The sequence below is a fragment of the Mangifera indica genome, chromosome 4 (genome assembly GCF_011075055.1).
Source record: "Mangifera indica cultivar Alphonso chromosome 4, CATAS_Mindica_2.1, whole genome shotgun sequence".
Lineage (NCBI taxonomy): Eukaryota > Viridiplantae > Streptophyta > Magnoliopsida > Sapindales > Anacardiaceae > Mangifera > Mangifera indica.
In genome coordinates, this window is record NC_058140.1 from 18,007,515 (window position 1) to 18,018,793 (window position 11,279).

Genomic DNA, 11,279 nt, shown 5'->3' on the forward strand with positions numbered 1-11,279 from the left:
GAGCCCAATAGTATCTTTTGAAAGAGTTTGTTAATAAAGAGTTGGCATTTTCAATCAGTAAAGTAGAAACAGAAGTAACTAAAGTGCAACTTATAAGCAGCAATTAATATCGGGAGGGGGAGGAAAACAAAAAACAATTTGTATTGGTTAACATATGAATGATCTTTCTTTGAAAATCTTTGAAATGGCTTGAATGGTTGAAGGTGTTGTTCGGCAACAACCACCGATGAGTTTAGCACCCGAATCACGCCATCTTGTTGCAAACAACTCAAAAGTTTCCTCACCAAAGCACATTGATGGCTGCAAATCATATCATATAGTATGAACTAGGTGAAAAAGAAGAAGAACTATATCTGTGTAATCTTCAACTGTTACTCTCAATGTGTAAGATAGAAGTGACATTCCATAAAATAACTTGTACTCACCAGCCATCTTTTAGCTTTGCCATCCCAGACCTCGCCGCTATTGGGATAAACAACTATTGCCTTCTCAGTCAACTGAAAGTTAAGAAAATAAATTGCAGTTCAATATGTTCATCATCACAAAAATCACGAAATATAGGCCATTTCTTTTAAGTTTAAAATTTAATTATCTCATACATGTAGGAGTCTAATGACCAACCTTCTTGAATTTGCAGATGAGACTTTCAATAAAATGGGGAGGAGCACAGTTTATGCCAACTGCATTTACTTTGTTGCTTTTATTTATCACATCAATGCAATCCTGAAAACTCTCTCCTGATGGGGCATTTTCACCATCTACACAACTGAAGCAGATCCAAGATGGAATTTTGATGTTTTCTTCCTCCATCAACTCCACACATGCCTGCAGATTGAGCAATGAAAATGCTAAAATGTCCATTGGTGATCCACAATTACAATCCAAATTTCGCGGAAGAACAAACCTGAGCTTCCAGCTTATTGGGAATAGTTTCGAAAGCAATTAAATCTGGACCTGCGTCCACAAGAACTTGCAATCTGCGGCGGTGGAAATCTTTTAGCTTATCCAGATTTACATCAGGTCCATAATTCCCGCTGGAAGCAAAGAATCGTATCAAACTATAAATAATCATATAATTATTGAAGATAGCGTTAGCAACTGAATATACCTGTACTCAGAACCATCAGCGAGAAAAGCTCCATAACTTCCGACGGAGGCTGCAACTAAAGCTCGGTTGTAGCTATCGCCGGGAAGATTCTTAACGGAATCCCAGTATTCATCGCGGGCTTCAATTGCTAGTTTAACACTCTTATCGAGTAATGACTCTGCTTCTTCACTGGAAAATCCCCTGGAGAGAAATCCAGGAATTGTGGCCTATTTAAATTGGAGAACAGAGGATTTAGTAAGCACATAAATTCCAAAATCAGAGAGGTTCCAGCATTTCTTTCTTTCATTTGTCAAAAAGAAAGAATATAGATATATGAAATCGATCCTCTATAAATATCTAATACAAAAGGCTAATGCTTAAAAAAGAATAAACGAACCTGGTAGGATGATGTAACCAAAATATCAGCGCCAGCCTCCAGGTAGTCTAAATGAACCTGCAAGTCCAAAATTCATCCAACTTATAAAAAGACATGACAATAATAAGAGAAATATATATATATATATATATATATATATATATATATATATATATATATATATAGAAAAGAAAGAGACCGTTTTGATAAGGTGGGGTTGTGTGATCAAACAAAGAGCGCTCCAAAGAGGGTCATTAATGGAAGCACCATGTTTCTCAAGCTGAGTAGCGAAACCTCCATCTATCACTGCACAACCACCGCTTTTCTCGATCAAATCTTCCAATGAAGACGACGTACTATTCTCCTTCTTCTTACCCATAAATAATTTTTTTTATTTTTAATTGAAAATCTGAGGCAATATATTCTCTATGGAAAATCTGTTCTGAAGGCCTGAATGGTTCGAGTTGTACTTATTGGTTCCGTGTAATTTATATGAAATGAACGTGGACCAAATAACGCTTTGGGTTCAACTTTTGTTCTCCTCCTCCGACTTACCCATCAATTACGTGAAACTTGATCGGGTCAAATATTCAAAATTTCCCTGTTGAGCAGATCGGTGAAATCGAGATATCTTTTTTTTTTTTTTTTCGGACATTACGGTTAAAAAGTAACAAATCAAGATTAATATTATTTTTGTTTAGATGAATTTGAGTTTTATCTATGGTTAATATCCCGATTCATTTCCAGTTATTTTCGTGCTTTTATTTCTAACACTATGAAAGTCATACTGGAAAGAATTTTATTGTTTTTATTTTGAATAAATAATGTAGCTTTTAAATAAACAAAACACTGAATTTAATTGAATTATTTAGTTGATTATTAAGGGCTAACTAGTAAATTTTGTTGAAACAATAACATTTTTCCCCTTTTTCTTAGACCAGGAAATTGGGGCCGTGGTTGGTGGGTGAGAAGAATTGTGGCCATTAATTTAAAAATAATATTGACCAAAAACTTATTCCCACCTAAGTAATTTCATACTCTGAAACTCTAATTTGTAAAGATTGAAACATTTATCTATAAAATTTTTTTTTATTAAAAATATTAATTAAGATTAAAAATAAAATCATTATTTATTTAAAAAATTAAAATCACATTTTTTTCTCTAGATTTAAAAAATTTATAATTTTTCTCTAACCCAAAGTTAAAAAACTGACAAATACTCCCTACGGCTTATTCCTCTTCTTTTCGATGCCAATTTTCTATCTCTAGTTATCAGCTGTCCTCCCTCTTGCCTTATCTTTTTCTCCGATCACTCTCTCTTTTTTCTTTGGTCTTCCTCAGCCAAAAAGAAGATGAAATCATCTTCGTCTTAGATGTCTCATCTTTATCTCTCAAATGAAGACTCGTCATCTTCGTTTGAGATCTTTATCTTAGGCGAAGACTAATTGTCTTTATCTCAGTCGAAAACTATCGAAGAGGGAAAGGAAAGTAACTAAAGAGAGAGATAAGACAAGATAGAGGATAATTGATAGTCAGAGATGGGGAATCGATATCTAAGATAAGAGGAACAAACCCTAGAGAAGTATTTGTTAGTTTCCAAACCTTGGGTTAAGAAAGAAATTATAAGATTTCTAAATTTAGAGAGAAAAATGTGATAAAATTTTAATTTTTAAAAATTTTTAGTACATATCAGTTTTATCCCTAATCTTAACTAAATTTTTTAATAAAAATTTATTTATGAATAAATATTTAAATTTTTTAAAGTTAGGACGTGAGAGTTTGAGATTTCCCAAACTAATGAGCCTTTTGGCTAACAATATTTAGCCTTTTTATAATTTGTTTTAAAACTTTGAATGGGTTATTGCAATCAGCTTTGACTTTCTTTCATTATTATTAATATCACGATTTTTAGTTCAAAGAAATTAATAATGACATGTGGATAATTTCCCAAAGTGAAAATCTAAGTAATTAAAATGTCACACTAGAGCTAGAGCATGAATTGCTGGCGGAAATACGTTTAAATGAAGCATAGTAAAGTATAAAATAACAAGATCTGAAAATGACATGGGGATTGGTGTCTTCATGTCATTCGCCAACCTTCCTCTTTTATGCACGCTTAATCCACAATTCACTTCACCCAATATTACCCGTATAGTATAGTAGAATCATGTGTTCATAAATAATAAAATATTGTAACATAGTTAAGTATTATTAAATTAAAAATAAAATACTATTTAATTATATAATAATATCCTATTATTTATACATAAAATTATATATATATATAATTTTATTTATCTCTATATGGGTGTGTAAAAATATCAAACCAAATTTAATTCTGTTGAAAAAGAAATCAGACGGCGATTAAAACTAAAAGAATGGAGTGCAGTTGGTCATACTGAATAATAGCATACACTTTGAAAGAGAAATTGGAATAAATTGTAGGCCGAACGACTATTTTCCACCCAAGCTTTGATGATTTTTCAAGTTTCCACCATTTAACTATAGAAACACCAAATACCCACCCATGGTCGGTTAGATTTAACAAAACCATAACGGTGATAAATTTAATCTCATTTTCCTTCCTAAAAGTTTAAAAACTAACATTTTTTCCCTAAGCTAAGTTTGAAAAATCGCATTTCCCCCCCTAGGGTTTATTTCCAAACCCTTTCACTTTCTCCGTCGTCATCACCGGCCGTCTTCCCCTCCCGACGATTTCTCTTCCACCGACGGCCGCCCTAAACTCTTGCACTACTCATCCGACGCAGAGAGAAGTCGTCTGGGAAGAAAAATCGTCTTCCCAGAAGACGAAGACGAGATCGATCTATCTCGTCTTCCCAGATAAAGATGAAGACGATGACGATCACAGTTGTCTTCATTGTAGTTGGAAGATGAAGACAAAGATTAAGCCTGATCGCAATTGGAAGATGAAGACGACGACAACTGGGAAGACGAAGTTCGTCTTCCCCGATGAAGTTCTTCGTCTTCCACGGCTTCTCCGACTGCAATGGGGCGTCCAAATGGGAGGAAAGAGATCGTCAGAAGGAGAGGATGCTTCAGGAGGGAGAGACCATCGGCAATGGAGCCGGAGATGTCGCTGGAGATTTCAAAAAGAAACCCTAGGGTGAAATTGTGATTTTTTAAAACTTAGACTGGGGGAAAATTTTAGTTTTTAAAGTTTAGGGGGGCAAAATAGGTTCTATTTTAGTTTATTTTTAATATTATAGAGAAAATGACGATTTTACTCTTACCACCGTTAGAGTTTTATTAAATCTAACCGGTCATGGGTAGATGTTTGGTATTTTCATAGTTAAAGGGTGGAAACTTGAGAAAACATCAAACCTTAGGTGGGAAATAGTCATTTGGCCTAAATTGTATAGTATTGGTGTGTTGCATGTGACAAATTACTATTAAGCTAGGTCGGCGAGACGGCCTGGCAACGCGCTTGGATTGGATCTATGCCGTTACCACCCTGTTTATGTCTGAATCGTGTTTGCAGCTGTGAGGAACCTAGCTGCTATCATGCGTTGGTCCCCGAAGATATCAAAAAGGGTAGACTTGTAAAATTCCATAAAAGAAGAGTTTGAATTCGAATTGTATTAATCTTATGATTAGTAAAGTCCTAAAATATTTATTGTAGTAATTAAAAATTCAATTATTATATTTTAGAGTTTTTTTGTTTAGTAAAATCGAGCGGGATTCTTCAATTATTAAAAAAAAAAAAAAAAACTTACATGTGCTGCATGAGACCGACATAACACCCACTTATCTTCTTTTTCAAAAAATACAATTTTTAATTGAAGTTACATATCCACCCCTCCATTAGCTTTTCTACCATTTTGTTAATTAAATTGTAATATTTCTACTGGCTTGTATTCTTATTTACATTCAATTCAAATGATTGTGCTATTTAATTTTGTTATGCGATAAAATTATTCTTTCTTAAGCTCATAAAACAATACCTATTTGATGGTTAACAAAGACAATAACACGGTGTTTTTAAGTATATGATCGAACATCGAACTTTTTATTTTTCATGTTATGAATTTGTTGTTTTTTCTTAGGACGTTAACCATTAACGTTGATAATATTTAAGGTACAAAAGTTATCTTACCTTGAGTAGTCAACTCATGTCATAAAAGTCCCGAATTTCATATTGTATATAATTTTTAAAATGTGGCAAACACCTCATGACCAATAAATAACTTTCGTCACAATGAGGACAATCTACAACATACAGAACAAAACTTACATATTGATGTTGTTATATCAGCCACCAATGTATAAAGCGTAACTCATACCATAAAAATGTCACCCAGCGATATATGGATAAGTGTCCATATGTGGCAAATACCCACAAGTAGTTAGCTCACATTGCAATGGCGATAGCTTCTAACGTGCAATCGTTATCTCATGACAAGCAGATTTCAAACCCCCAGCGTGCAACAAGTTGCAGGCCTATTACAAACGCTGCACCAACGACACATTAACATCGTAGAGAGGAGGAATAACGAGCCTGAGTTGTATGGCCCAGCTTCCATTATTTGGCCCATTTAGTTTTCCATTTAAGCTTTGTTTAGTTTGGGCTAGGTTGATTTTTGTTGGATGACTCTTAGGCAATGTACAATTTTTTTTTTAATGTTTTAAAACAAAATATTTGATATATTTCAAATTATAAAATAATTTTAAAAAGTTTATTCGAATTGTTTTACATTTGCTACATATTATTTTCAAAAAAAAAAAAAAGCAATTTAAAATTTTAACAAAATAAAACTTAATAATTTTATCAAAAATTGATTAGTTATAAGGTTAGACCGAAAAGTAATTAAGAAATAAACTACAACAATCCTAAACTAAGTTAAATAGTATATTTAAAATTGCAACCAATGTTTCCAATCTAAATATAAATAAAGATTAAAATTATTTCATCAAATTGTAGCTAACTTAGTTGAGAAAAGAGTATAGAAAAATAATTTAGAATTAAATTTCATCATAAAAAATAATAATGCAATAAATAAATAAATAAAAATATAAAGTTATATATATATATTAAATATCCAACTTTACTATAAGAAAATCATTCTTATTTTAAACTTTAACATATCCTTAAATATTACATTCATTAATCAAATCAAAACAATCAAGATATTTTATATTCAACGTTTTACTTTTGAATGAACTCAACTTTTGCTCTCAATCATTCATGAGTGAAAAAGAATTGCTAAAAATATATCAATTAAACCCTAAACCACCACTTCTCCCACCCTATAATCGCAATTCTTTCATATTTCAATTAAAGCTTCCATCCTTTTATTAAAAGGATGAAGAATGAGACAGACGCAAGTATTTCCTTTGTCATGTGTTGGGTTGGGTTGTTTGCAATTCAACATATATTATATAATTTTTTTTGATATATTGTAAGCAAATAACATGTGCATGAAGCAAAAAAATAAATTAATTTACCTTTATTATGCTTAATCTTTAAACTTTTGTAGTGTTAGGTTTTGTTGGTGTTTGCTGCGATAGAGTTTTAAATTAGGGATTTGGAATGTTTAGAGAGAATGACTATAGAGTGTCGTTGACGACTTGGCGCATTTATGAATTTATGTGAAGATAAATTTGAAAAAGTTAAAAAATTTAAATTAAATAAAATAATTTTAAAACTTGTTTTATTTGGATCCGATTCGATGACCCGTTTTTGAATTTGACCTGCCCAATTTAGTCTAAAAAGATATATCGATCCGTATCATTAATTTTATCTATATAAATCATATAGTTAACCCTATAAATTATAGGGTTTAGCTGTGTTTCTTGCCCTCTCATGTATCTATCTAATTGAGCTAATCGAAGTCTAAATCCATGTAGCAAGTCTTGGATTATAGAAATAATTATCCTTAATAGAAAGAATCTAAACAAATGAGAAATTTTGGACAAAATATCATTGTTCAAGCATCAAGTTTCAATTGTTATAATAGTTACAACGATTCACAATTTTATTTTTCTGATGATTAAGCCCTTATAGAGCAAGAGGTCGTAAGTCCTGACCGTTGACAAAAATAGAGGGAAATAATGAGCTACAATATTTGCATAATTTTAGGGACGTCCATCCAATTGTAGGGTTACCTACATGGGCTTGACTTCGACACAGACCGTATACTATAAATTATGAGGCTTAGCTGTGTTCCTTACCTCCACAAGTACCTGCCTAATTGAACTAATCGAATCCAAACATTAAAGGAAAATTTTGAGTGGCGTCCACCAGCACAGTTTTGGGCATTGAAGTCATCAATATCATATCTAATTCCTGCAATCGCCATTAAATATGAAGAAATAAATAAATAATCTCCAGATGCATCAAAACAATATATATAAGCATATGAGAAAATCAATATTCAATAACATAGATTTACTCCTGGCTGACACTTGCAGATCCAGCAATTCGATCATCTACCAATTTCTTTTGTTGCATTTCAGCCTCTCTGTGTCTTTGCAATAATGTGGGAAAATTCTAGAACACATTCATAAATGGAACCTAATATTTTCTCCACAACTGTATCAGATCAAACTTTCCTTCTGTTAACTACTCATCAGTCATGGAGAAGGAATCTTCAAAAAAAAAAAAAAAAAACCATTAAATTGTTATCACATTATTCGCACACGCAAATAATAAATTGATTGAAAGACTACTCATCAGACGTGGAGAAAGTGTTGCAAGTGAAGGTGTAAGAAAGGCAAATGTAATCTGTCTTGAGATGAAGTGAGCAGTTGAGGTGGGACTCGCGCTTTAAATACTGAACTACCAGCAACCATATGGTTTTATTTAAGGGTTTCTTCAAAACTGGTATCTATCTATGTATATATTTATAGACGCTTTTCAATGAATTCTTTTTCAAATGCAGTAAATGTTTCTTATCGATTTGTATGGAGCTGGGGGCAAAAGTCAAAGTCAATATTCCCTCAGATTTTATTGAAGGTTGTGTCACTTGTCAGTATGAAATCATGCCAACTGGCTTCAGAAAGTCGAAGTCAAGTCCATCTAGGAAACCCTATAATTGGACGGACGTCCCTAAAATTTTGCACAAAGTCACTGTAAAAGGACTCCATCTGAATTTTAATTTGAGTGATGATAAATATATATATATATTTTACTTATCATCAACTAACTGGGATATGGCTTTATAATGCTTAGCTTTGCTTCTGGGCAGGTTAAGGGAACATTCAAAAACAGCAAAATTCATCTTATTATATCTCACAGTATGATGATGAGAAACGGGAATTGCCGCTGAAGCCTTTTTCCTCATTTAGCTGCCGCTTTTGTTTATGTGTACTTATGCGTGAAATCAATAAATTCAAGTTTGTGTCGCGTTTAATGAAAAAGTAGAGGTGTGAAAGTTCGGTCAGAAGTTTGATTGGTTATCATAATAAAGCATAAAACACAGATATTTGGCTTAAAGCATTAATGGGGCTTGTTTTCTATTGCCAGGTCAAACCATAATGGCAATAGGCAACATTTTCAGATTTTCCGCCTCGCTCAGCCACAGCCTCGGCTCTAGTTAGTGAGTGACCAAGGTCTGGTTCGCCCGTGTTTATACTGGCGTGCATGGTTGAATTTAAATAATGAAATTAGATTAAATTTTTTAAAAATTATTGTTTGGCTTAGTTTAAAATTTTTTAATTTTTATTTTAGTTTAAATTATAAGTTAAGTGATTTTTAAATCAAATCAAATTATAAAATCATATTTTTTAAATATATATATTATATTATATTTAACAAATTTTTTTAATAAATAATTAATTGTATAATTTATTTTATCTTTATCTTTATATGTATATTGTGTGTGTATATATATATTATATTATATTTGACAAAAAAATTTCAATAAATAATTAATTGTATAATTTATTTTATTTATTTTTACATGTATATTGTGTGTGTATATATTTATATTTATTTATTTATTTTACATATTTATATTAGTTATAAAAAACTATAATTCAATTAATTTTATTAAATAATATATATTTAGAAATGAATAATTTTAATTTGTTCAAATCATATTTTTTCTATTTAGTTTAAAAATTAAAATGGTTTAATTTAATTTAAAGTTTTTTCAAAATATTTTTTCAATTTTTAGTTTAAAAAAGCCCTCAGAACAAACTATATACACCCTCATTTGTTTCTCCTCCTCTTTTATGGTTGAGACTCACAATTTATCTGCCTACATCTTTACACTATATCAATTGACTAACAACTTATTTATAAAAACCACGTGATGTAATTAATCATATCCTCCTCAAGTCCCATCACAATCTCAACCTAAAATGCGGCAAATTGGAACAAATTATAACACAAAGTTAGCCAAAACACACTGATGGCCAATGTAAAGAGGATACAAGGCATGGAATATATATGAAGGACAAACTGTTTATAGAAGCCACTATTACTTGAGAGCATAAGTCAATGTGCAAAATCTTCATAACTCAGACAGAAATAATTTAAGGTTTTAGGCCACTTAATTTGAGATTGTGAAAATACCCAGGTGATATCATGAAGCAGAGTAGACAACAAATTCGTATCAGGGAATATAATTTACAAATGAGGGCAAAAAAAAAAAAAAATGTTGACTCTCCTATGGGTAAGATCACAGGCTTTAGGCAACTTTCTCCATCAGTTACCTAAAAAGCAAGTGAAACCAATGCCTTGTACTTTCAGCTGACATAGTAAAATTATGACATGCACAAAGGTAGAAAATGATGTAAACCAAACCTCAAAATCATCTCCCCCACAATCTTGGTATTAACAGTTTGAGTTTCATTATGATTGGCCCAAATTATCTTTCTACTATTATCCATAGAAAAAAATAATGAAATTGTAAAACTAATCTGGGAACGAAGTTGACAATGGAGAAATAGAGAATGATATTTTGAAATAATAGTAATGAGAAAGAGTGTTTATTCATTACAATCGCGTAACAAAATAACAAATAAGAGAAATAAAAAGATATAATCAACTAAATCACTACAATAAATTTATTTATAATATATGAAACGACGTCACATTGATAATACTTAAAATAGATAACTTTGTATATATTAATTAACTAAAGATTAAAGCCCTTTTCTAACATTTTCGTATTATAAAAATTAAAATAATATATATTTTTTTAAATAAAGAATCTTATATGAATTAGATTATCACTTTTTTAGGACCAAACTAATCATATTAGAAATTCCAAATTTAACGACCGATCTCATAAATATAAAATTAGATAAATTAAAAATTTGCTTTAAATATATCTCACTCGAATTAGATCAGAGTGATGGTCACTTTAAGCTTATGATTTTATGCAATTTGTTTGATATGGGACAATAAAAGGACAATCACTCAAGTATTGTCGTGTTTCTCTGCAGCAAGGGATGAACTCATCAAATGGAGTTCATCAACGATTTTACCACTCACGTACGTGTGGTTGTTGGTAACCACCACTTTTTTTAGTTGGGATTGTTTCTACTTTAATTTTGTTTAAAGTGGCCATAATTCCTTTCACATTCAGCTTCATCTTCTCTTTGTTTTCGTGGATTTTCTTCAGAAGTTGCCTTTCTCCCCACTATATTTACATCCTTCTCAACTTCACCCTCATCTCCATTGCAGCTTCTTCATCTTTCGATTAGCAAAACAGCCCCCAACAAGTGGATAAAGTCACCCGAAAAGTCGAGAAGAAATTGCCTTAAAGAATATTCGGTGAATAATGACAGAGACGGAGGAGACGACATATTTATTCAGTCATTCTTATTGAAACTCAAGCCATGTATGGT

General features: G+C 31.5%; 1 protein-coding gene across 1 annotated transcript; it reads right to left on the reverse strand.

The window, feature by feature from the left end:
- Positions 1–1,915, reverse strand: LOC123213318 (homocysteine S-methyltransferase 1). The gene is made up of 7 exons (XM_044632723.1): positions 1,663–1,915; positions 1,485–1,541; positions 1,109–1,314; positions 905–1,034; positions 622–825; positions 426–497; positions 1–300 (listed from the first exon to the last, which is right to left on the reverse strand). Exons 1-7 carry the CDS (start codon positions 1,840–1,842, stop codon positions 148–150), a joined length of 1,002 nt encoding a protein of 333 aa, XP_044488658.1. The 5' UTR covers positions 1,843–1,915; the 3' UTR covers positions 1–147.
- Between the last annotated feature and the right edge of the window lie 9,364 nt (positions 1,916–11,279).

What these genes read in the sequence shown, in the direction of transcription:
- LOC123213318 (XM_044632723.1), bottom strand. Translation starts at nt 1,842, where the DNA reads ATGGGTAAGAAGAAGGAGAATAGTACGTCGTCTTCATTGGAAGATTTG. An exon ending in GCTGATGGTTCTGAGTACAG is followed by an intron (nt 1,035 to 1,108) that starts GTATATTCAGTT and finishes CTTTGCTTCCAG; the next exon opens with CGGGAATTATGGACCTGATG. An exon ending in CCAATAAGCTGGAAGCTCAG is followed by an intron (nt 826 to 904) that starts GTTTGTTCTTCC and finishes CTCAATCTGCAG; the next exon opens with GCATGTGTGGAGTTGATGGA.